At 39.9% G+C, this 27,614-nt stretch overlaps 2 protein-coding genes across 7 annotated transcripts in view; both read right to left on the minus strand.

Moving 5' to 3' along the window:
• The window catches only part of Tfg (trafficking from ER to golgi regulator), a 27,620-nt gene extending 26,766 nt beyond the window's left edge, over nt 1-854 (minus strand). For 4 of the 5 annotated variants that reach the window (XM_031364131.1, XM_031364128.1, XM_031364133.1 and 1 more), the window contains exon 1: nt 721-854. The gene's annotated coding sequence lies outside the window, so the exon portion shown is untranslated. Of the gene's footprint in view, nt 1-400; nt 505-720 lie in introns of those variants that run through there. The other variant, XM_031364130.1, reaches the window with a different exon arrangement.
• A 7,467-nt stretch (nt 855-8,321) lies between these two features.
• Nucleotides 8,322-27,614, minus strand: part of Adgrg7 (adhesion G protein-coupled receptor G7) — a 74,512-nt gene continuing 55,219 nt past the window's right edge. For both annotated transcript variants that reach the window (XM_031364126.1, XM_031364127.1), the window contains 5 exons: nt 27,097-27,440; nt 25,232-25,328; nt 17,438-17,593; nt 14,940-15,096; nt 8,322-8,618 (listed from right to left, as the gene is read on the minus strand). In XM_031364126.1, coding sequence (XP_031219986.1) covers nt 8,385-8,618; nt 14,940-15,096; nt 17,438-17,593; nt 25,232-25,328; nt 27,097-27,440 — 988 coding nt within the window. In that variant the 3' untranslated portion in view covers nt 8,322-8,384. The remainder of the gene's footprint in view (nt 8,619-14,939; nt 15,097-17,437; nt 17,594-25,231; nt 25,329-27,096; nt 27,441-27,614) is intronic.

Here is a 27,614-nt window from a genome sequence, read left to right on the forward strand (position 1 = left end):
TTTTTTTTAAAGAACCTTGATTACTCTAAAACTGTATGTGGTCTCAAAATCTGTACGGACATGCAATGTATAATGGCAAGAATGGTAACCATTTTCACTGGTAGCTATGGGACCTTCACATGCGAAGGGGGGAGTAACCGCCAAAAAATTTGTATAATCGTCGAGATTAAGCATCTACAATTCTTCCCACAGTGCCCAGGGACACCAACTTAACAAAAGTTGGAAACTGAAATCGGTCAAACTGGGTAGGGCCTCAAGAGGACACTAAACACGAAGAGTGTGTATAACCAAATGGGGATCCTTTTTGTGACCTCTGTCTTACTCCTAAACTCCGGGTCTACGCTCCACCGTGCAAGCCACTCCCGGGGATCAGGGCCTCCTCAATCCCCCTTTTCTCTACCTCCCGAAAGAGGTACCCCCGAGGCTCCCTCTTCTCTCTGGGGCCGGAGGGAACAGGAACGGGGTATATCAGCGGGGCCAAACGCCCGCAGGCCAGGCCGGGTGCCGGTGCCCTCCCCTCCCCCTCCCGGCCACCCCTCCCCCGCGCAGGGCCGCTCGGCCTCACCCCCGCCCTGCGCCCTCCCTCCCTCGCAGCCCCTTCCCACGGTCCCCAGCCCCACCCTCCTGCCCGGCTCTGGGTGGATCCAGAAGCCCTCGGGCCCTCCCGGGTCCCCCGAGCTCCTCGGGGAGCGGCGGCGAGCGGCACTCGGCCGGACGTACTCGCTTGCCCGAGGCCGCCGCCTCAGCTGACCGGGCCGCCGCTCGGCTGCCGCGGGCTCCCGAGGGTCGCAGGGAGGCTTCCGACTCCGTCCGCTCGGCCGCCGTCACGCTGAGCCTCGCCGAGCTACAGGCTGCGCGGACCCGGCCAATCACACACACCCAACGCGCCCAGCGAGAGCCGCGGTCGGTCCCGTACGTGGCAGGTGGGAAGCGCAGGGGCGGGAGCAAAGAGGAGAAAAAAAAAAAAAAAACTGCCCCGACGCCCCGCCTCCAGCCGACCGAGCCAGTCAGGACGCATGCGCGGTGGAGTGAGGGGCGGGACGGACGAAGACCCCGCGGCGTCGGGTGAGCGGCCCTGCTTCCTCACTGGATGACCGAGTGTAGGAAGTGCGAGGCGAGGCGGACACGCATGCGCGGGGAATTACCAGCACTTCCGGTTTTCCGGACAGCGACTTATTTCCTAAGTCTCGCCGGTGGGCGGGGCGTAGTCTGCAGGGCTGGGCTTGCTCTGAGAGCCCTAGTGGAAATGGGCGGCTGTCCAGAAAGGGGTTTGGCTCTTGTTGATTTGTGGCTGTCGTCGTAGTCAGCTAGTCAGTCACATCTCGGAAAAACGAACCCCTTTCCCGCCTTCTTTCTACACATTCATTCATTCATTCATTCACTATGGGGCGCCTACGCTTTGCCAAAAGAGGGCTACGAATGCTGATGAGTCAGTTCCCGAGCTAGGCTGTACCCAAACATTTAGGAAGGCCTCAGAGTCTGGAGGGCACACCTACCTACGGATGCAAAAGACAAACTTGGAGAGTAAAACCAAGGATTCAAGAAGGCTTTTTTGTAGGATAGAGATTTGGCCATACCCTACACTTGCTTAAATTCATTTTACTTTTTGCTTATTAAAAGACCAGCTCCAGACCGAACACCGAAATTTGTAGAGGTGCTTAGAAGTGTTTTGCCACGATAAATTGTTTTTCACAGTTGCATATAAGGGCCTTTCAGCAGTTGCTTTCAGAGATTGCAGAGAGCTGCAGATACAATAAAAGATTTACGTTATCTCTAGTGCTTCTCATTTAAAACCGAATAGTATAGATTCAGAGTGCTGCTGTAAGGTAATAATATTCTTCTGTCCTCCTTATGACTTGGACTTATCAAAGCCACACTTCTATGCATAGAAGTAAACTTCCGGAAAAGAGCGAGTTATATCTCTGTCACTCTTCCTAAATTTAAGTCAGACCTAGGACAAAAGGAGTGTAGCAGGGAACCCTTGCACATGAGAACATGCATACCCATTAATGTTTTATCTTCAAGAAAAAAACAGTAAAACAATGAAAAGAAACATATGTATATAAGTTAAACCTCAAACGCATTTTGAGTGCACAAAAGACATTTCAAAAAGTTATCCTGGCATGACTAAAAGTGTTACCATAGTAGCAGAAGATAACCAATCCCTTGAAAAGACTGCTTAAAAATTGGTTCCTGACTAGTTAGTGTCTGAGCAATTAGAATTCAACAATGCTTCCACTGTTCTTTATTATGAGCCATGTATTGTGTCTAAAGTGTTTAAATAAATGTATTTTACTCTGAACACAATTGCTTGCAATATGAGTGCCAGGAATTTTAATACACAGCAACCAGTGGATCCAATAATCTTTTTTCTTAACAACAACAAGAAAAAAAATAAGGCAAAGTGGAGTGGTATAATCTAACACTGCTCTCTCTTACAAGTAACTTCTGGCAGACGGTTCACATGGTTTTGGGACTTGTTACTGAAAGAAATTAAGTGTCCAGGAAGAAAACTTAGATGTGTGCTCTGGTCTCATTCAGACTTCTCAGTTTATAATTTGTTCTTTTGATATGTTCCCTTACAGTCTTTCCTATAACACCATATCTATAAGTGGTCCCTAGACGTGCACATAGTTCTCTGTAGCATCTGTGTAAAAAAAAAAAACACACACAATGACTATAGGTGTAATTTGAGTATTCTTTTTAAAAAATAAATCTAGATCTAGAAACACAGAGATCTCATTACCAGAATAATTTGGAGAGAAGAGGTTGTGGATTTTGTAACAGTGCTGAGAGAGGACTTTAGCACTGTTGTTTATCTGCTTTTGGGACAATATACTCATTTACTACCTAACTGGGGGTACTATTTTGTTAATAATTTCAGTTTATCTTCAAAGTCACAAATTTTAGCGGTGGCAGGAAATTCAGAGTTTTCCTTGTCTTGCTTATTTATTCCTTTACAATGTCTTGTGATCTTATCTCAAATCACATGACTTGTAACTGTCACCTAAACTCCCAGTCTAGAACACATTCCTTCTCTGCTGCTGTCTAGTGAGTACTTACTGGGTAGCTGGGGGATGGGGGGTTTCATCTTCATTTATTATCATCAAGGTCCAGAAAGTCTCAGTAAATTATATTATGGTTTCATGGCAAACAAAGTCCAACAGATTGCAAGATCATACCTCTACATGTAGCAAAGTTCCACTGGAGAAACTATACAGATAGGAACTGTACCAGAGGCCCCTGGGAACAGCTTGTAAGAGATAAGCATTGGATCATGTCACCCTGCCCTACCTGCCTCTATGGCTTTCCCTCCCCAACCCCTCTCTCTCTCCACATCTCCATTTAAGAGCTGGTACTCAGAAACATGACCAATGGGTCATGAATGAACTGTAACTATTTACATCCTTTGGCATAATCAGAACCTTAAAAGTTAGCTCTAAACTGCTGTGTATTGCTGTTGCCACTGTAAAAATGATTCAGCCTCCTTAGAAAACAGCTCAGCTCTTATTGATTTAATAAAGTGTTTAAAAATAAAGGTTTAAAATAAATTACAATTACTCTGTGACCCAGCATCTCCAAGAATTATTTTGAGAGAAAATAAAATGTTAGCCCAAGAACTTGTACAAAAATAAGAGTTTGATTCCTAATAGCCAAAACCAGATAAAATATTTTCTTTTTACATTAAAAAAAAAACAAATTTTCTTAAGTAGATGAGAATTTCAGTAGACTTCAATGTGATTATTATTATTGTTGTTGTTGTTATTAGGACTACATAAGCATGTAATTGTAAGTAAAATTATAATACAATCTGATTAACTGTTAAAGTTAAGACAAGGACTTTAGGGAATATAGAAAAGTAGACATTGGTTTAAAATTAAACCATTATGGATTATGCTTTTATAAGTATATTTATGAATATGGCTATTCATGAGCTTTAATAAAGTACAAAATATAAATTACATATCTAAGGTATACAATATGATATTGAGAAGTACCACGGTCATGCTAACATAGCCATCTTCTCATGGCCATATATGTGCAGAATCATGTAATGTCCCCTCAGCATTGTCATGAATACAGTACACTGCTATTAGCTACAGTGATGCTGCTGCTGTTCAGTGGAGTTCTAGAATATACCTAGTCCAAGGCTGGAAGTTTGCAGCAAACAAGCCACCTTTTCCTCTACCACCCAATCGTTGGTGGTATTATTCTACTCTCACCCTGTGTGAGCTGTAGTTCAGAATCCACATAGACCTGCAATTATAGACAGTGTTTCTGCAGCTGGGTTCTTTGGAGTAACCCATGCTGCTGCAAATGGCGATGCCTCTTTCCTTCCTAAGACTGAGTATCTCTCTGTATAAACAATATATAAAATTTCAATTTGTGATGATTCAACCTACATTTTTGTTTGTGATGGTGCAAAAGCAATATGAATCTAGTAGAATGATACTTCTAATTTGAAATTTGATCTTTTTCTAGGTAAGTGATATGTTGTATGGTAATTGCAAAATGTTGGGCTTCAGCCATAAGCCACAGCTCCCAGTCAGCCACACAATCATGACAGTAAATGAGTGATACTGTACAGTATATTACACGGCATTCAATAAACTGCATCTTATTATAAAACCAGCTCTCTGCTAGATGATTTTGTCCACCTCTCAGGAGTCTAAACAGGTTTGTGTAGGCTAAGTTACAGCACTTGCTACGTGAGGCATATAAAATGCATTTTATTATGGTATTTTTAACTTACACTGAGTTACTTGCATACATACTCACAAGGTAAAAAGCATCCATATATGCTGAAACTGCTTTATTCAATCATCCAAAACCAACAGGTAGGTGGATTTATTAGCTTTACTGTCATGAATTACACCTCACAAACATGGGGGGGAAAAGAAAAGAAGCAAAATAAACTTAAAGATGGAAATGGTAAGACAAAGAGCAAGGGACCGGCAGTTAAACTGTGAACTTTCAACTGTCAGTTAAGATGCAGGCGAGAAAGCCCAAAGGTCGGATGATTTGTTTCTTTTGACACTGCAGGAAAAGAAAAAAAAAAAGCAATAGGAACTCTTATCACAAAGGTAACCAGAAAAATGGGTAAAATAGGACCTGCTCATACACAACAGGATGAAAGTCAATTCTGAGTCTTCCTTATTATATGCCTTTTTAAAGCCACGTTATAGTCTGTACTTACTCTTATGCTAGTCTCCCTATTGGTGATCCCACTCAAAGACAGTTCGGACAAGGAAAACGAGTGACCAGCCTTAGACTGGCTCATTCTCAGCAGATATTTGTGTTTTGTCAGATGTAGCAGCCCTCTAAATTTTGCTTTCAGCATCCCTTTTGTGATGTAGTTGTCCACTCTTCATGGTGCTTAATAAGCATCTGTCAAATAAATTATTCCTTATCTCTCCCTCACAATGGGTACGTGACCCAGGCTACCCCAAAATGTCTAACACAATGCATATGTTCTGGGTAGAACATGCCAGCTCTGGACCTGCTTGTCCTCTCTCTGTGTCTCTCCCTGCCCACTGTACTCCCTTGCAGAGAGCTACCCATGTGCGCTATAGACTCCTGTCTCTTGGCTTTTTGCTGATTGCATCCAAAGTGAGGCTTGCTAAGAACCTATTGGGTAGGAGAGGGGTGGCAGCCAAGGGTCTTTCCTGCTCCTTTTCTAGTGAAAGCTGGTTGACTCTGTCTCAATCCCAAACCACTGAGGAGAGGTGTTTTCAACTCCTGGTCATACCTTCATGCTTTGTTCTTCATGTCCCTGGCTTAAAAGAGTATTCTTCTCCCGTTGCTTCTTTGTGGCTTTCTAGAGTGCATCTCATTTTGACCTTGCTTTTTAAATACCATAAAATAGTCTGTCTTAGAGTCCCTCTATTTTATTTATTTATTCGTTTATTTATTTGTTTATTATATGTAGCTGTCTTCAGACACTACAGAAGAGGGTGTCAGATCTCATCACGGATGGTTGTGAGCCACCATGTGGTTGCTGGGATTTGAACTTAGGACCTTCAGAAAAACAATCAGTGCTCTTAACCACTGAGCCATTTCTCCAGCCCGAGTCCCTCTATTTTAAACACCTCTGCTTCTGCTGGAACAGTAAGGAGAATTAAAGCCCAATAGGATTTGGCAAGTGGTTTGCCAAAAGAAATGAAATCTCTCTTCTTGTTAGATCTTTCTTCTTGTTGTTCTTGTTCTTGTTCTTGTTCTTCTTCTCCTTCTCCTTCTTCTTCTCCTCCTCCTCCTCTTCATTTTTTGTTGTTTTTTGTTTTTTTCGAGACAGGGTTTCTCTGTGTAGTCCTGGCTGTCCTGGAACTCACTCTGTAGACCAGGCTGGCCTTGAACTCAGAAATTCATCTGCCTCTGCCTCCCAACTGCTGGGATTAAAGGCTTTCACCACCACTGCCCGGCTGTTAAGGCTTTAAGGTTAGGAGTGCCAATCAATAGAGAAATGTGGTTAGGAGTGCCAATCATATTTGAGAACAAGGATAAAGAAATAGAGAGACAGGAAAGGGGGATAGAATTCTGACACATTATTACTATTCTGTGTTCTAGTTAGGCCTGGAGTTAATGTTACCATGCATTTATTTCATTTCTCAAGCTAGGGCACTTGCACATTTAAAATAGCCATTGCTAATACATAAGTCAGGATCATAAATAAAACCTGGTATTGCCTCAGACAAAATGGAACATAGAAACATTATCTGAAGCCAACTTGGCCCTTGGACTTTGCATTAATTAAGTTAGCACATTCCCTTTAACCTTTGACCTAAATTTGAGTTAGGTTCATATCACAAATGAGACTGCTGACTAGCACCCAGGGTAAAGGTTCAAACCAAAGGAATGATCTTCTCCTGTTCAGATTTCAGGATTTCCTGTGAATTAGTCTCCACAATTGTGTGTGGACCTTGCATGTTTAAAGGAACATTTTATGGAATTTTACTTGGGATACTCCAAAGATACTGAAAAAAAACAAAGAAACGATGTTAGCCACCAAGGGAAAAGAAATCATATCTTCCTCTGGTTGACTATAGCTTGTTTTGTTTTGATTTTCCTCATATTTCCAGAGCTTTACTTCAGGGATATTTTCATCTGATGAAATCTTGAGTCAATTGCATCTTACTATTTTCTTCTTTGTCCAGCCATATCTGAGTGTAGCACTATAATACTGCTTAGAGCATGGGCCTTTCAGAATTGTTTTTCTTCTGTACTTCTCTATACTTTGTCTACTCTCTCATTAGGTCTCATCTATATTGTTGATTAAATAAGCTTGTCTTGGCTTTCCTAGGAATCCAATTGTCAATTGTCATTTGCAACCATTTCTGTGAGAATTCATATTCTTTGACTAATGGTGAGAAGAAGTTACATTTAAGAGCACTGGATGCTCTTCCAGAGGACCCAGCATGTCCCCTCACAACTATAACTCCAGTCCCAGGAGATCTGACCTCTCTTCTGGCCTCCACACGCACTGCATGCACATGGTATATGCTGCTATAAAACAGATAAAAAAGTTAAAGAAAGAATGCAGTCTTTAGAGAATGATGAGAAACCTGTACTAAGCTCATATGAAATGTGTTAGTTCCTTAGTTCATAAACTCACATGAGAAGCCTGGTTTCTGGCAAAACAAAAAGCAAAAATTCAAAGATGGTGTCTCCTAAGGTCAGAGGGGGTTCTCTTCATACTTCAAGGTTGGGAGTTCTATGATGAGCTAGAGCTTTTAAAAGCCACACATTTGATGATGAGTATGTTTTTCATTTTAAATCTCATCAATCATCAATAATATATAGATATTAAAAGGTATATGTGTGTGTGTGTGTGTGTGTGTGTGTGTATGCCTGCGTGCATGCACTGTAAATAACTAGAGGTTTAGCAGTCTACTAATCTATCTCTCTATCCATTTCTTACAGAGTTGATTATTCTGGTCACAAAACACTTTTTTAAACAAAACACCTTTTCCTAAAGAGGAGACTGGTTGCCAAACTCTCCATTGGCAAAAGATTAATGTGTGTAAGCAACTCCTTGCACTTATCAAGAGCCACTTTGTTCTAGAAGGTAATATTTTTTCTCATCGTAAAAGAATTTGTTGTGAGTTCTATGTAATTGTCAAAGTGTGTTGTGAAAACTTAATAACAGTGGTCATCTTAATATTATGTATGACTCTTCACTTGACTCACATCGTAATCTAGTGAAAACCATAAAAAGCTACCAAGTCTATTCTCTCTGTGATAATAAACAGCAAGTTTTAACATGTATTCAGGAAGATATTATAGGAGAATTAGAGAATAACATAAACAGATACAATTCTTAGGAGTTGTGATAGAAAGACCATCATTGGTAACAGTCTTGTTAGGCACTTGATTTTGCTTGGTCACTTTCAAGACAATGATGTTTCCTCAGTCGCTGCAGATGGCTCCAGTAGCCTAAATCGTTCATTTAGGGATGGTATGGCCCTGAGCATATTGTACATCCTTACACGAAGTCTCAGCGGGGTTATTGAAGGCATTGACCTCTCTCTGTCAAAGGATGATGTCAGCGACTTCAACACTTTGGAAGCTTCACTCTGAAATACTTTTGTTCGAACAGTGTAGAGAATGAATATTTGCAATCCCTGAAAAGAGAAGTTAAGTTTAATACTAGACAATATTACAATACAGACTTCTGCAGTACATTAGGAAGAGATTTTATTTCACCCTCTGCTCCGAGGAAGCACACTGCTCCACCACAGGAACTTGCAGCTGCTGCGCATGTGCATGCCCTTCAGCTATAAACAGTGCTGCTGCGCGCAATGCATATTTAGAAGACCAGGACTCATGCCCTGGCTTGACATTACAGCTGTGCAAGTCTGCTCCCTAATCTTTACAATCTTCAGTGTATAAAGTTGGAAGAATTTCTGGGGGGTAGGGAATGTTACCCATTTCTTTTCATTTCTTGGAGATATAGTAACATAGCTGGAATTTTATATACTCAATAATTTCTTAACGACACGAATTTAAGACCCTGCTAGTCACTGATTCCCTGTCCTTTACACGTGGATAAGGAGATGCATGTAAAGATAAAAGCCACAAAAGGCTGGGCAGTAGTCTCTGCATGGCTTTAAGCTGATCCTTACCAAAGACCTATTGGTTTCACACACTTCTCATTCACCCATCATCCTTGAATCCTTACTGTACTTACATCAACCCTAGAAACTAAGCCTTACCATCCAACTGATTGATATGCAAACTGAAATTCAGATGAATTAAACAATTTGCTCAATATTACTCATCTACTATCAGTAGAGCTTGGAGCTGAATTGCTACTCTTTTGGTTTCAATTTTTCTTCCTTATCCAATATATGGTGTTATCTCTTAATTGTAAGTATAATAGAAATATACTACCCAGTATATTATAGTCTCTAAGAAGCCTTTCTTAATTCTTCATTTACATTATTTATGAAAATAAGCTGTTAAATACTATTTGTAGCCTAACTGATAGTATTGTGTCAATGTGCATTCCTTAATTTTGACAATGTACTATATCATAGAAGATATTGCCCCTGGGGAACACTAGTCAAAGAATATATGAAAACTGTATTTTTTCCTGGGTTTGGTTGTGTATTGTGGCTATTTTTTGACTAGAAAAGTGGCTCAGCAGTTAGCAGCATTCACGGCCTTTCCAGGGGACCTGGTTTAAATCCCAGGACCCACATCATAGCCATGTATAATTCCATTACTGGAGGATTCAACATCCTCTTCTAGCCTGCATGAACACCAGGCATGCACTTGGTGCACACTCATAATTTTTAAGAAAATTCTAAAGATGCAATTATTAGTTCTAAAGTTTGGTGGTAGGTATTTGGGAACTATGTAGCATTTTTCAACTTCAAATAGTCTAAAATGAATCCAAAATTATTGCTTAAAGGGTATCGAATAACAATGAGGAAAGTTAATTAATTCTGCAGCACCTCAGACTTTTTGTCAATACTTAGGTATCAAAAACTTTTCAGTTCATCTACTGCATCTTAAGACAAGTTATCAGCCTAGAAAATTTTCAATGATTTTTCACAATCTACCGAAGTGATTACTCAAAAAATACTATCCCTGATGAGCCATTAACTTTAAAAAGAAGTCAAGGCAATAGGACAATCCAATAAGATACCTTGGAAACTTTTTAAATGGAGTGTTATATATACTAAAATTTAGTTAATACAAATATCAAATATAATTTAAGTAATTAATATTTTCAAGAGAAAATATTGTTGACAATGTCAAACATATAGTAAATTTTTAATTGTACCAATAAAATTAGGAGGCAATAAACAATTACACAATATTAATAGTGTTCTTTCTCTCAGACTGTAACTCAGCAGTAACTGTGTTTGCATAACAAGAAAGATTCCCAGCATTGCAAATTGCTCACACATATTACTTTTGAAGGAGGGGAGAAGACCGGTACATGCTGTTTCACTCCAAGAAAATGAAAGTTGAACTTTTAGTAATCATTAATAAACAAGGACTGTAATCGACAGACTTTAAAAATATAACAAAATGTTTAAAATAATTACAGAAAATTATATGTACAAGGTAATGTTGTTTACATGACATGGTATTTAAAAGTAGGGAGATGATGGTTGATTCCTGTGACAAAATATGATAGAATAAGAACAAACAGGTTTCTCTCTTTCAGGTTTTAAACAAATTTTGTTTGCTTGTTTATTGTGTGCAAACGTGTGGGTGCACACTCACCACACTGTTTGAGGAATGCCTTGTTGGAGTCAAGAGGATCCCTTGTTGGAGTCAGTTCTGACCACCATGGGGAGGAGGGGGGGCTCTAGGGACTGAACTCAGGGACTGACTGATCTTGAATAAGCGCCTAACTCCAGTAGTGTAATGACTAGCAAGAAGAACGAGCAAGATGAACAGCTCTTTGTGTTCTGCAGGGCAAAAAATCAAATGGCCTACCATCAAGGCATTCTCAGAAGGAAGAGGAAAGAAGAGGAGGAAAAACTAGTGGTAAAAACCATAAAAGATTTTAACAGTTCAGCCATCCTGAGAAAAATACATACAAAGAAAGTAATAGCTGCGTAGGCCATAGACATAATGCTGAGTGTTAAAGCTAGGAGGAAACCCTGATGGAGGCAGAGAAAAATAGCCCATTCCACTCGTGTGCAGTGGAACAGTATGAATAGCTGAGGACATCTCATTAGGAAATGTAGCAGAGTGTGAAATTACTTCTCTAAAATACCGAAAGGGGAGGGGGGGAGCCTCATCTAACCCAGAGTTCCGTATCTAATAAAAAAAAAAATCCTTCAAGAATAAGAACAAAACAAATATGAGTTAAAAGAAAATACTTAGTCACTATAAGTCATACATTACAAGAAACACTAAGGAATGACTTTGGGCTCAAGAGAAATGATACCATCTGATATTTAAGTCTTCAGAAAGGAAGGAAGGGTCCTAGAAATGGTTGACACATGGCCAAATATAAAGTTTTCCTTATAAATTCCTTTCAATGTATATGTCTTTTTAAAGAAAAAATAATCTTGATTTGTAGGGTTTATTCTGTATGTACATGTAGGACATAAGGAAATAGCAGCTCAAGGGGTGAGAGGTGGCAGGCAGATCCTATTGTTATGACGCCCTTCATCTTACTGGGTGCTATAAAATATCAATTTTAAGTTCCTTACGAAAGACGTTATGAATGTATACTACACCATGAACTTCTCCCCAAACGCAAAGTGGTATTGATTCCTGGAATGTGGATTAAAATGGAGTCATAATCCATTTAATAATCAATTATACTCAAAAGTGAGGAGGAACTGGGTAGCAGGGTGTTATGACAGCCCTGGGGCTGCTATTTGTAATTTGATGCTAATTACATTCTCCTGGGAGGGTCTTCAAACAAAGAATGAGTCCACACTCAGGTGATTTCCTATAAACCTTCTTCCCATTATTTAATTTATAAATAAAGGCTAGAGCCAGCAATGGGGCAGATGAACAGAAGGTGGAGCTGAAAGTCGGGAGAGAGAAGAAGGAGGTGGAAGGAAAGTAGAGCAGAAGCACATGGCCTGGAGAAACTGCAAGTTATAAGAGGTCCCATAGATGGGGAAGATGGTAGTGGAGTGGTAGATCTGCCCAATGTAGGTGCACAGCTTGCACCTACATTAATTCATATTATTCATATTAATTATTCATATTAATTCATATTAATTGAGTTGTGTTTTCATTGCCGGGGCATATTTGGGTTGGAGATTTACCACAATAACAGGAGAATTAAAAACAAATGAGAGGTCAGTCTTCCACTAGCAGCATTCAGATGAAGAAGTTGAACCCTCAGCTCTGCCTGCACCATTCCTACCTGGATGCTGCCATGCTCCTGTCTTGATGATAATGGACTGACCCTCTGAACCTGTAAGCCAGCCCCAATTAAATGTTGTCCTTACAGGAGTTGCTATAAGGAAATGGTATCTGTTCACAGCAGTAAAACCCTAACTAAGACAGTTGGTTTTGTCTAAGGATTCAAGGGAAGCCGGGTGGGGGCTAGGTGTAAAGGCAGGTACAGGGTAAAACTACACACTATGCCTGTATAGTCATGCTCTTGTTTCTCACTTAGGGGATTGTGATCAAGATAGAAGCAAGTGCAACTGTAGTAAAAACAACTCAACTATTACATGATGTGTGTGTTCTAGTTTGACACAAAACCAACAAAACACAGAAAACTGAAACTTTAACCATTTTCTGACTTTGAAGCAACATTCTATCTCATGGAGTTCTGAACTTATGGTCATTTCCCCCAAAGAAACAGAATTTTGCTATAGGATGCTTCACATCCATACAAAATGGTTAATCAGTATAACATTCTTCACTGCTCACAACACTTTCAATTATTGATATGGATGTTCTTATCCTGAAGAAATATAGTCTGACAGAAAGAGGAAACAGAGAGAGAGTCAGAGAGGGAGAAAGAGGGGGATGGATAGAGAGAGGGAAAGGGACAGAGGAAGTGGGAGAGAGGGAGGGAGAGAGAAGTAAAGAGAGACAGAGACAGACAGAGAGGGGGAGGAAAGAAAAATGATACTAAGGAATAATGGAAAACTGGATCAGAAGTGAAGAGGGAGGCAGGGAGATAATACACTAAATCAAGGAATGATGAGTAACTGAATGGTTGTTTGTTTTTCTTTAGTTAGAGTTGCATATTGTTATACATGTGTTTTTATTAAAACAATTCACATTTAACAGTCCATAAGTGTTCAAGGAAAGGATTATAAACGGTTTTGTTATTACAAAAGAAATGGGTTTTATGGTAATTACTATATCATATCCAAAAAAGCAACCTTATTACATAAATAACTGTTCTCTTCACTTGCAAAGACTATTTCTCACCCCCAAACAAAACAAATGAGCACAGAAGACAAATTGTAAAATAACAACCTACATCAATGAGTATGTTAGATCCAAATGAGCTCTACCCCCTCATAAAGTGATAGACAAAGTGAGGCCTATGTATTTGGTGCCTACACACTATAGACTTGAAAGGTACAGAGGTTCATGGCAAATGCAAACACATACATACACACATACATTCATGCATGCACACATGTGATCATATAACCAATGCACATCACAAGACAGGTAATAGATAAAGTATACCTTATGACAAAAGGCACTATCAGAAATAAAAAGACAATACAAATGATGAAAGGGCCAGTTCATCTAGAAAATGTAATCATAAATCTATATCATGAGGATGAATGTTTGTTCAGTCTTCACTCAAAATACATGAAGCACAAACTGGCAAAATGCAACAAGGACCAAACAGAGTTAATCCTTGATGGAAAATTTTAGCACTTTACTAAACAGCTAAAAGAACCAGATGAAAATACTAGTAAGGACAGAAAATCCCCACTGAGCTAGGAGTTTTCAGCTTTAGTGGTATTTTAAAACTTCAGACCCAGTGTCTTAGCCAGGGTTTCTATTCCTGCATAGTCATGACTAAGAAGCAAGTTGGGGAGGAACGGGTTTGTTCAGCTTACACTGCCACATTGCTGTTCATCACCAAAGGAAGTCAGGACTGGAACTCAAACAGGTCAGAAAGCAGGAGCTGATGCAGAGGCCATGGAGGGATGTTACTTACTGGCTTGTTAAGCTTGCTTACTTATAGAACCCAGGACTATCAGCCAAGGATGGCATCATCCACAATGGGTCCTCCCACCCTTGATCACTAATTGGGAAAATTCCTTACAGCTGGATCTCATGGAGACATTTCCTCAAGGGAGGCTCCTTTCTCTGTGATGACTCCAGCCTGTGTCAAGTTGACACAAACCCAGCCAGCACACCCACTAACTACAGAATAAGTAGTTTGTTTTTCCCCAAGGTGACTATTTTGCTTCTGGGCCTGTGAGGGTAAGGTGCCTGCCACCAAGGTCAGGGATCTAAGCTCTATTCACAGGGCCTACATGGTGGGAGGAGAAAACTGACTTGCAATTTGTCCTCTGACCTCTGACATTTATTCCATGACATGCATTAAATTAAAATATATTTAAAAATATAACAAATGCCTGCTTCTGACTTCCTTTGGTGATGAACAGCAATGTGGAAAGTGTAAGCTGAATAAACCCTTTCCTCCCCCCCAAAAAATAACAAATGTAATTACAATTTTACAGAAACAATAGATCAAAATGAAGAACCTAAATCTAATCTTAACACGTTAAGAAAAAAAAAATGAAAGAGAAATTCAACAAACCCACCGGGTTCACAGTTCAAGGAATAGTGACCACTGCCCACAACCAACCAAAGCACACTACTGCATGGGAGAAAAGAAAGGAAGTGTTTTGCCTGATGAGGTATGATTTAATCAGAGAAGAGGGATTATATGCCAAACCTATAAAGATCTTACTCTGTTCCCTCCAGGGTGGCACATATTCTCTTCTTTCTGACCATCTATACCATACCTGAGTGGTGTTGAAAAGACAGAATATGTAGCTGAAAACAATCCTGATGTCATCGTTATTAATTAGCATAGCATATGCAAAGATCCAGGTAATTCCAAAAACAACGGCAATAGATAATGTGCTGAAAACCTTCTTTAGGGATGAAACCTTTTTTGTGCTACAGGAGAAAACAAGAAAATGAGAAAATGTGGAATGTTAGGGTTTGGCTTACTCAAGTCATCACTACTTATAGTTAGCTAGCTTGCATGTTCAACTATCCATATACTTTGCTTCCTTAAGGTTGTACCATACCTTATGACCCTCTGAAGAAAATGTGATCCCACTATTTTAAATGGCCCCAACATTCCCTTCAAAATGCAGGCAAATAAAATTTCATGAGGAGTCGATATTTCTTTAAGTGGGATTTTTGCTATGACTAGATCAACTAGTGAAGACTTCCCTAGGGAGGTTGGGACACTTGGGAACTTCTTATGCCTGGTGATGATATAAAAATAAGATTCAGAAGCCAACTGATCCTCTCTCTTATGGAAGTCTGTGCCCTCAGAATCTGGTCTTGACTATGTGACTTCCTATGGACAGAAGAGCAAGCCAGAGACAAGAAAGCAATTGCTCATGGAGTTTGTCTGCCCTTCCTGCTCTTGAGAACCTGACAGCGTTAGTGACTGGGTGAGCCAGGCCTCTTCAGGACCAGACTTCTATGTTCGAATACTCTCAAAAATACCCTTTTCTTCATTTTCAGTAAAAACTTTGTAGTACAAAATAGATGTGTTTAGAGGTATTTCTGACCATCGTCTTAATTATTACATATGTGCTCTGAGATATTGAGCTAACTATGCCCAAAATATGTGTCCACTATCTTTTAAGTTATGATTCTAAATTGGATCACCTTATGAGTTGCCACATACCCTATGTAAATAAGTATAGGCTCCCCAAATAAAATCCCAGTGCTTCCTTTACTTAGGCAAATTGGAACTTATTCTCCTGCTCTTCTTGCTGGTCATCCTTTTTTCCCACTTCTTTGTATCTTAGTCATGCTTATTTTTAGCTCAGTACTCACCAAAAATGTGAACCCAATGTATCAGTTTATAATAGCAATATATAAGAAGTATGAGTTGGGGTAATAGAGGATTTAATAAAAAGCTACACAGAGCACATATGAGTTTCCCCAACTGAAAAGCTACCACCAATACCACCAACAGTCAATGAACTACCAGCAACTATGGAATGGATTCATCATAGCTTGCCTGTCAACACCTTAGTATGCTTAGCCTAAACTATTTCTGAGGCACCATGCAATACTATGGCAAATAATGGTTTGTCATTGTAAGTTCTTGAGTGTTGGAGTGATTTGGTTTGTATCTAGCTAGTACAGGAAAGAGGGTTACCTAAAACAAATTGTGTATCCTCCTCTTTGTTATTAGGTCAATTTACACACCATAGGCTTGTCATTCAAAATTAAGGTATAGAAATTTGATTGTTGTCTCTGACCCAAAATTATGATGTTTTATATATAAGAAATAAAATCTAATATACAACTAGCCTAAGAACCTACCACCAAAGTGTTTCCCCCCAATATTACTAAAATGTATGTTTTAATACTTAACAAGAATGGTATTTTCTCTGTATAGCCTTTAAATAAGAGCTATTAACCATGTATGAAATATGATACTTTGATTTGTAAAGCACACACTTAAGATTACATTCTCATCAAAGATGGTGGTTTTCATTTACCTGTCCTTACTAAGTAGATCCACTTTTGGACTGAGTGTACCATACAGAAGTCCGTATGGAAAGGATGATTGGAATGGACAGGCTTGCAGAATTCAGCCTTAGCTTATAGCTTCAACTGTACTATGTTCTGCCCCATCCATGCTGTAAACTATGGGCAGGAGGTTGCAGCATGTATGTGTTCGGGGGGTTCTGAACTTCATTCAACTTAAAGCTCTTGTTGAATAGTAGAGATAACAATAAGACCACCTACTGGGGCCAGAAAAGTCACATTCAGAAGACATGCAGTTGGGTGGGACCTGATAAGCCAGGGAATGTGGTCTCAGTGTCACTAAATGAGAGAATCCATTTGTAAGGGAAATTTTAAAATGTTATACACTTGGAATACATTTTGAAAGGTTTGAAGCTACCGTATAATCCAAACACTGCAGGTAGCTCAAGTATTCAAATTTTGTTTCCCGAATTTGGAGGGGGGTTTTTGAAGAGAAAATATTTTCTTGACACTGTGTGGTTTGATTCTGCTTGGAGCATTGTGTTACAGAATTGTGTTACATAATGTTGTACACAACCTGGGACTACTGAGGTTAGAAGAGAAGGGGAAGATATCCATCTTCTCCATCAAAGTTCATCGGGGAATCTCTCCTGAATACCACGTCCCGATGCCGTGTGCAGATGCTGCAAACTTCTGCAGGGGTCTGCTGTGTACAGAGGTGCTGTGTTACCCATACATTAGTCCTTGCCGGCAGCTTCCCACTCCTGGAGAATCTCACCTTGTCAGGTTCTGGTTGTTCTTCCACAACACCTTGACTGTAATTGTGACAAATATAGCAATGTTGGTGATGAGGATAATGGTTACAGGCATGATGAACGACCACAAAAGTGGACTTCTTGCAAAATCATTGTTCTTGGGGATGGCCAGCCAGCAGCTGTGGGGAAAAAATATTTCAGCAAACTAGGACAAGAACAAATATCAATTCCTTCTGCTATTACTATTGGCATTCATGGAACTGAAGTCCTTGCTAAGAATGTCCCTTGGCCATCTTACACATCTGAAGTTACTTTCAGTAATTCAGCCCATTAGAAAAGTTGGTTCTGCCAAAATTTCCTTGAGTCATTGTGGGCCAGCAGAAGGTAAATACACTTTAAGTCAGATACCAAAATGAAGACTCAGGAGTCAGATGCTGGGGTGAAAGCCTGCTGGTTCAGAGAGGTAGAGAAAGCATCCAGCTGACCTTCCTCCTCAGCCGATGTCCCAGAAGCAATGCCCTGCCTGTGTATCTCTCTATCCATCCCTCTGACTCCCCCTTACTCTCTATGGTTTCTTAATAATCCTATGTTCACTTCCTGTCAACTGGTTGCTTGATCTTCCTCTTGACCTATAGCCTTCTTTTAATCCCGTTTACAATAGGTGCAGAAAGAGCTTGGAATAATTGGGTATGCTAAGGTTGATCCACACCACAACAGGTTTTCCCAGTAAATAATACAATCTTGGGGTTCACAGTGTGATCAAATATCCTGTAACACAAAACACAGGGTATTGCTAGTTTGTAGTTCTACCCCTGAGTTATACCCTGTTGTGATTCGAATGACAGTGTCCCTCAGAGGCTCATGTATTGACCACTTGGTTGCCAGTTGGTGGCACTGTTTGGGAAGGTTATAGAACCTTCCAGAGGCAGAGACTTGCAGGAGGAAGTACACTGGAGGTGGCTTTTAAGGTTTTATACTTCATACTCTGTAGGTTTATACTTTCTATTACATAGGCTATACTTCATACTTGAAGGTTCTACTCCCTGTCCCCTCTCTACTTTCTGTGTATAGATGAATGCCAAAGCTCTGCTTTGTGACTTTCAGGGTGGCCTCATATTTCCACTGTTGTGACTTCTCAGGCAGGTTGGACTGCTCCCTCATGCAACCTTAAGCCAAAATAAAACATGCTTCCCTAAGCTGCTTTTTTAAAGGATATTCTACCACAGCAACAGAAAAGTACTAATACACGTACTCCTATGTCTACAACAGTCTTGAATTTAGATGTCACTTCCTGACATTTACGACGTACCTAACTTTAGGCGAGCCATTACTTGTATTCTACTTATGGATATGTATCTTATCCTGGCTCATAATATAAAAGGTACAAATGGCAATATTTCCAGCTCCAAATTTCACCAGTGTTTCTGATGTATCCTTAGAGAGTTATATAAACATTAGCAAATATACATGCTCCCTTCATTTTTCTAAACAGATGACACCATTCAATAAATGCTTCTAGAACTTCCTTAGCATATCTTAGAGATCATTTGGAGAATAAAAAAAAACTTCATTAATTAATTTAGCAGTTTTATTCTATTACCTAAAATTCTGTATTAATATTTTTTGGGGTGTGTGTGTGTGTGTGTGTATATGTGTGAATGTCCACTCATGTGTGTGTGTGTGTGTGTGTGTGTGTGTGTGTGTGTGTGTGTATGCCTATGGAGGCCAGAAGATAACCATGAGTGTTTTTCTGAAATAGGGTCTATTCCTTGGCTAGAAGCTGACTAAATCAGCAAGGCTAATGAGCGTTAGTGATCTGCCAGAGCTTCGCAGACACAGTAATTGCAGTGTGTGTACCACATCTGCCTCTTTTACCCGGGAGCTTGGGACCTGTACTTAGGATCTCATGCTTACATGGCAAACATTTTCTAGCTGAAATGCCCCTCAATAGATATTTAAATAAACATTTAAAAATATTAATAACTAAATAGAGTTTTCAAAGGTTGTTCAACTTCATTGTGCTTTTCATTTTTTAGGTTATCTGTTGCTATTTTTGATTTGGTGAAAGAAATTTGTGTGTGTTTGCATTTTTCACTTCTCAGCCAGGTTGAAAATGATATAACAACCTCATAGTATTGTTGAAATAATTAATTTATTTATTTAAAAACATTTAGAGAGAACATGTTATGTGCCAGATGACATTTTAGACACTAAAAAAATATATATATCAGTAGAGAAAAACTCTATATTTTAGTAAGTTAATCTAGTTTAGAGATAAAGGTAAGACAAAAAATAAGTGATTATATTTCAGGTGCTGACAAGCATGGGAGATAAAAAAAGTAATGTGAGCAACAAGAGTCTAGAAATTACTATATATGCATTTATATATATGCATATGAAGAGGGGAGGATTTCAGTTTAATAGAGTGGTTGAGGAAAAGTCTCTTACAGAAAAAAATTATTGGAGCAAAGACTTTGATAAAGGGGGAAGGGTGTTCTAAACAGAGATCGAGTTGTGTTTAAATGCCCTGAAGAGACAACTTTAGTCAATTCAGGTAACCTTGGCCAAAATGCCTAACAGTGGGGATGTGGAATCTGAAGAGGCCACCTCCTGTAGCCAGGCAGGATGCCCAGTGGAGGGATAAGGATATCAACCCACTCACAAGACTTTCCACCCAAAATTTGTCCTATCTAAAAGAAATGCAAGGACAGAGATGAAGCAGAAACTGAAGGGATGGCCAACCACTAACCAGCCAACTTGAAACCCATCCCATGAACAAGCACCAATCCCTAACACTATTGATGATACTCTATTATGCTTGTAGACAGGAGCCTAGCATAACTGTCCTGAGAGAGGTTCTACCCAGCAGCTGACTGAAATAGATACAGATACCCACAGCCAAACATGGATGGAAGTCGAGGACTCTTGTGGAAGAGTTGGGAAAAGGATTGAAGGCCCTGAAGGGGATTGGAACTCCACAGGAAGATGAACAGAGTCAACTAAGCTGGACCCTCAGGGGCTCTCAGAGGCTGAACCGCCAGCCAAAGAGCACACATGGACAAATACCAGAGGCACATATGTGGCAGACATGCAGCTCAGTAATGGCTGCCTATTTTGGCCTCAGTGGGAGAGGATGTGCCTAAACCTGCAGAGACTTGATGTGCCAGGGTGAAGTGATACCAAGGGAGCCCCACCCTCTCAGAGGAGAAGGTAGAGGAACTCTGTAAGGGGGGACCGGGAGCAGGGCAACATTTGGGATGTAATTAATTACTTAATTAATTATCTTAAAAGATATACTGAGCAAATGTACAACCAAAGAAAAAGAGACTAGTGTGGCCAGAATGAGTAAATGCATGAGGTGTGTGCATTGATGCGTACCACTCTGGAGCTCTGTGACCAATTGCTTGTATTCCGGGTGAGGCAGAGAGACATCAAATGAACTGCTATTACCCCAGAGACAGATGAGAGCAGGACTTGAGCAAAAGGGAGAAAACCATGGAGGAGTTCATTGTATTGTAAGGGGTATGCAACAGGAGAGGTGTTAACAAACAGTCTGGGTAAAGATCATTTAAAAGTAAGGAGAAAGACCAGGCTGATGGCACACACTTGCACACTCAGCACTCAGGAAGTAGAGGCAAGAAGACTAGGAGTTCAAGAACATCTTTGGTTACTTTACAAGTTCAAGACTAGGAGATCCTACCTGGGAAAAGTAAGGAGAAGTAAGTTAATGATTGTGTAACTGTTGAGTGGAGGAGAATTCAGGGAGACTGTTTATCATTGTCACTGTTTTCAAAGGAAAAACAAGAAATGTCAGCAGACAGAACAGCATACTATTTACAAAAACAAATCAACAAAAAATAAAAAAACAAACAAACAAAAACAAAACAAGGTCTGGAAAGGTGGCCCAGGGGTTGACTGCTGGTCTGGAGGTGGGGGTGGGGGGCAGGAGTTGGTTGTCAGCAACCACACTATGCAGCTTACAACTTCCTGTAACTCTGCCTCCGGAGAATCTAACATTCTTCTGGTCTCTACCTGTATCTGCACACATGATACTGCCCTGGTATCCTAAATACTGTCTATCATATACATACAGACACATATTATTTAATTTTTTTCTTACAAAAAAATAAGCATTAAAAACAACCAGAAACTCCATTTGGCTTCAAACTGTATAGGTTTTGTACATGTTGCCACAAAATGAGTTTTCTCCAATGGAGTCTCAACAGATAGATCAACCACACCCCAGGATCAGGCCCCATGCATGCCCAGGTGTAGCTGGCCAACACATAACATATTCAGTGATGTTTTTGAGAACTTTTTGTTTGGTTTTGAATTGTTTTGGCATTTTTTTGCTTATTGGCCTCTTGCTTGTTTGCTTTGATTTTCAGTTTTGGGGAGGTTTGTGTGTACATGCGTTTCTTGTTTATTTTGGTTTTGTACTTATTCTTTGTTTTTCTTGAAAGAGGATAAGAAAGAGAAAGAACGTAAAGGTAGTTGGGTGGTCTGCCTATAACATAGTGGATCCATCTCTAAATAAGATGATTAGAGTGTATAAAGTTTATCTTAAGAATGTACAGAATCCCAGCACTTGGGAGGCAGAGGCAGGCAGATTTCTGAGTTCAAGCCAGCCTGGTCTATAGAGTGAGTTCCAGGACAGCCAGGGCTATACAGAGAAACCCTGTCTCAAAAAACAAAAAACCAAAACAAAACAAAAAGAATGTACAGAATCAGAATCCCTTGACTTTCATCTGTCACTGGAGGATAGCTGTTATGGTGTAATTACAAAGCACCCCCTGCACATGCTCAAAGGTACAAATTATGAGAACCATCATTTGTTGTGTGTGTGTGCACACACAACAATCTGAATGTTTGTTTGTAAGCATCTCCAATGGTCCAAGGATGGGAAGACCTGTAGGGACATATTCTTAGATATTAGCTTCTATTGGAAAATATGTATGAGGACCACTCTCTCCCTCTATCTGTTGCTTTAGTTCAAGAGGGACTGTGGCACTTCGTTCTCACTGTATCTCTTATGTGTGTTATTCTGAATCCAGTGATTCATACTTCAAGATGTAGACTGCTGAGGAGGAAGAGGAGGAGGAGGAGGAGGAGGAGGAGGAGGAGGAGGAGGAGGAGGAGGAGAATGGGTCCTAGTAAGTCTAATTTCTACAGTCACAGTGTAGACTTCCTTGGAAAAAAGAGCATCACGGGACGGAGACTGATAAAGATAAAGACATGGAGTCTACTGAGCATCCTATACAGACTTCAGATGGGCTAAAAGGTTTGGTCATTTTGCCATGGAATATGGAAAGACCCAGTTTAACCTCTATGGCATACATTGCAAAAATTCACCACCAGTATCTTATAAGTTCCCATGGTTAACATCAACCGTGAACCTATCAGAGAGTATGATACAGCCTGTCTGATGACAGTATAGAGAACTGAGGTAGTGAATTAAGAGTGTGGCCTGGCCTGTATTTTCTTCTTTTTTTCTGTTTTTTTTTTTTTTTCTTTTTTTTGAGACAGGGTTTCTCTGTGTAGCCCTGGCTGTCCTGGAACTCATTCTGTAGACCAGGCTCAGAAATCTGCCTGCCGCTGCCTCCCAAGTGTTGGCATTAAAGGGGTGCACCACCACCACCCCTTTAATGCTGTATTTTCTTCTTGACTAGGCTCATGCAAAGAAAACAACAGGTCAGAGAACTGGGTGAGGGACCCTATAAATGGAACTTCAGGCAGACAATCAGAACCTGAGGCATCAAGGAGGTACCAGTAGAAGGATAGCTTAGTGGAAACACAGTCATTCCTCGCTTTTCTCAACAGATGAAGAAATGAGACCTTTGACAGCAAGAGTATGTGGCAGAAGATAGTAGGGTGATCAGGATGATCACATTACACAGCCTCTCCTTCCCTCCCATCTGTAATTATCAGTGGCCTGATGCTGTCCTCAGTTTCTAGCACTGTGCTCAGGAAAGGGCCCACTATAAATTAGTTTAGTGTGACTAAACTTATGTAATCTGGCTTCTCTCTCATGAAAGGTCTATGCCTGGGATAGAAATGAATAGAAAATTAATGACAAGAAATTAATGATGTGATGAGAATAAATGATCTCTCCCATGAGAGATCTACATCTCTTATTCCTTACTGTGAAATTTAAGGTTTAAAGCTTAAAGTTGATATTGAAATCTAATGAAACAAAAAGTCTAGGATGTGAAATCCAGTCAGGCAGTCAGCCCCACAGCTTGAATAATCAGGTGAGTCCCTTGACACCATAGCCTTCTCTGGTACGTTCAAGTGCCGTTGTGAGGACATGATTATTCAGGTGAGTTGGTTTAAGAGTTAATGTGGGGTTTGTGGATATGGGTGGCAGGGTGATACAAGAGAAGGAAGGATAAGCCGCAGAGCAGCTGCTGTCTGCCAGGAGAAATACAAGTGAAGTATGGAGCCTGAGTTCAGCTCAGCTCAACTTTCTGCTCTTCTTCCCAATTAATGGTACGGTCAGGCATGCCCAATATGAACAGTTAACTGTTCATGCTGGTGACAAAGCAAGAATTGGTGATATATGATCCATTGCCACGAAATAGTTATTATTGTAATCATGTTTAACATGATGAGTTCCACTGATAAGTGGATATTAGCCCAGAAGCTTGAAATACCCAATATACAATCCACAATCCACAAGAAACTCAAGAAGGAAGACCAAAGTGTGGATACTTCAATCCTTCTTAGAAGGGGTGACAAAATACCCATGGAAGGAGTTGCAGAGACAAAGTATGGAGCAGAGATTGAAGGAAGGAGAATCCAGACACTGCCCCACCTGGGAATCCTTCCCATATTCAGTCACCAAACCCAGACACTATTGTGGATGCCAGCAAGTGCTGGCTGACAGAAACCTGATACAGCTGTCTCCTGAGAGGCTCTGACAGTACTCAACTAATACAGAAGTAGAGGCTCACAGCCATCCATTGGACTGAGCACAGGGTCCCCAATGAAGAAGCTAGAGAAAGGACCAAAGGAGCTGAAGGGTTTGTAGCTCCTTAGGACAAACAACAATATGAACTAACTAGTACCCTCAGAGCTTCCAGGGACTAAACCACCAACCAAAGAGTACACATGGTGGGACTCATGGCTCCAGCTGCATATGTAGCAGAGGATGGCCTAATCGGTCATTAATGGGAGGAAAGGCTCTTGATCCTGTGAAGGTTCTATGCCCAGTGTAGGGGAATGCCAGGGCCAGGAAGTGGGAGAGGGTGGGTTGGTGAGCAGGGGGAGGGAATAGGAGTTTTTTTTTTTCCAGAGGGGCAACTGGGAAAGGGGATATCATTTGAAATGTAAATAAAGAAAATATCTAATAAAAAATAAATTAAAAAAAATCATGATGAGTTCATCTGAGTGAGACATGGAGAGTACTTAGTGAGTTAAATGATTTCAGGGTTGATTGACATCCCTGCATAACAACCTTAAGTAAAATTACTATAACTGCCATCCACACTCTAGATGAGGAAACTAAGACACAGGATTATGAAGGACATACTATTATGCTGTATGGGTTTTTTTTTTTTTTTTGACTAACCAAAAGAATGTAATTTTAATATGAGAAATTTCAGATTTATCTGAAATTTATCCAAACAGTGGATACTTCTTTTTCAGGAAATATCATAGGACATTTCTCTGTCATTGTATCTAAATTACAATTTATTTTTTGATAACTTAAAACAACCATTACAAAATATGGCATTTATAAAGTGAAAGTTGGACACTTGGAGCCAATATCAACAAATACTTATATGTAAAAAAAAGTGTAAAGAGCTAAAACTTACATTTCCTCTTGCCGATAGTCTAATTCCCAGTACGACTTGTTTCCACTCAGGGCATAAATAACCCCAATCGTTATACTTACTACTATTGCTGGAACTCCTAAATGATAAAGAGAGGCAAGAGGTTAATACTTTATCTAAGATGGAAATTAATTATAAAAGACTTTGAGTAAATTATACATCTGACCTCTTTAGATGTATTCTTTTTCCTCTTTGGACAATATACTGACCCATGGCCAGCAGAATAATTAAAGCAGAATTTTCCTGTCCTCTTTCTATTTTTAGTGTTCTCTAAATACCAATCCTATTTGACTTCTCATTCCTTAATTTTCCAATAACAATGTTCAACACCAAATGTCCCAATTTATTTTTCTACTTGGACAATTTAAATTTGAGTAGCACTGAAACAATTCTTCCCTTTGTCTTTTCTGAGATACAATATAATGTTCAAGAAATTTTTCAGCCAGGCAGTGGTGGCACACGCCCTTAATCCCATCACTTGAGAGGCAGAGGCAGGCAGATTTCTGAGTTCGAGGCCAGCCTGGTCTACAGAGTGAGTTCCAGGACAGCTGGGGCTACACAGAGAGCCCCTGTCTTGAAAAACAAAAAAACAAAAAAACAACAACAACAAAAAAGAATGGATCGATTTGCATTCTTCTACTGTATAGTTTTGACTTTTGTCAAAAATTAAGTGTCCATAGGTGTGTGGGTTTATTTCTAGGTCTTCAATTCTATTCCATTGATCAACCTGTTTGACTCTGTACTAATACAATGCAGTTTTTATTACTATTGTTCTGTAGCACAATTTGAGGTCAGGGATGGTGATTCCTCTAGAAGTTCTATTATTGTTCAGAATTATTTTGTTTTGTTTTTTTCATATATGAAGTTGAGAATTGCTTTTTCCATGTCTGTGAAGAATTGTGTTGGAATTTTGATGGGGATTGCTTTTGGTAAGATGATCATTTTCACTATATTGATCCTACCAATTCATCAGCATGGGAAATTTTTCTATTTTTTTGAGTTCTTCTTTGATTTCTTTCTTCAGGAACTTGAAGTTCTTCTCATACAGATCTTTCACATGCATAGTTAGAGTTACACCAATATATTTTATATTATTTATGGCTATTTCGGAGGGTGTTGTTTTCTTAATTTCTTTCTCAGCCCATTTATCATTTGTATAAAGGAGGGCTACTGATTTCCTTGAGTTAATTTTATATCTGGCCACTTTGCTGAAGTGGTTTATCATCTGTAGGAGTTCCCTGGTAGAATTTTTGGGGTTCCTTATATATACTATCATTTTATCCATGAATAGTGATACCCTGACTTTCTTCCTTTCCAATTTGCTTCCTCTTGATCTCCTTCTGTTGTCTTATTGCTTCCTTCCTGATTTTAGTGGGATTGCTGCCCTGTCTGGCTTCAGTGGGAGAGAATGCACCTAATCCTGGAGAGACTTGATGCCCCAGGGTGGAAGGATACCTGGGTGGCACCCTCTCAGAGGCGAAGGGGAGGAGGGATGAGGGTAAGAATTCTGAGAGGGAACTGGGAGGGAGGGCAACATTTGTGGATAGGAGGGATGTAAACAAATAAAATAATTAATAAAAAAAGTAGCTAGGAGATTAATTGCATATGTTCCAAATCTAGCATAAACTAATAAAGGAGTATTTTAAAAATTAAACCCTTTAATTTAGTTTATATGTCCAGTATTCCTGTGTTGATCACTCACTGGAGAGTAAGCCACTAGACAGAAACAGTTCTTAGTGATTACTCTATTTTCTTTTCCCCTATCCTGGATGGTTAGCCCTCCAATGAGTGTTGGTTGACATTAGACAATTGCAACAAAGTGAAATTTCTAATGAAGTGTTACTTACCCCATCCGACTAATGAGATAATGACAATGAAATGCCGGGGGAGAGGCTTCATGGTTCTTATCAGAAGTAAGTAGAGCTGTGTTGCACTGAGACCATTCCAGGTGAATGTCACCAACAGAAAATAGTGGAGCAAGGCAGCAATGGCTGTGCAGGAGGGATTCGGGGTCTCAATGGTGTCTCTTTCTGGTATTTTGTTATTTCCAGGGTTAGTATCCATGTTACGATCACTTGTCTTTAGGTTCTTATTGGAGTTTTCAATTCCAAACACAAAGAGGAGGTTAAAAATCAACATCGATGTACACAAACTGACCAACACCCAAGTTACTGAGGTTTTTCTGATTTTCCTAAAAATGAAAAGTAAAAAATAAAATAAAATAAAATAAATATGAAAAGCCAAATGAAATCACAGAAAGTACAACAACATCATCAACTGAGACAGGCTAGGTTGACTCCATGACAGGCTTCAAATTGGAAGTTTTGGAGACCAGGCCTAAATCTCTGTTTCCAAGAACTGGGCA

The sequence above is a fragment of the Mastomys coucha genome, unplaced genomic scaffold, assembly GCF_008632895.1.
Source record: "Mastomys coucha isolate ucsf_1 unplaced genomic scaffold, UCSF_Mcou_1 pScaffold12, whole genome shotgun sequence".
Classification (NCBI taxonomy): domain Eukaryota; kingdom Metazoa; phylum Chordata; class Mammalia; order Rodentia; family Muridae; genus Mastomys; species Mastomys coucha.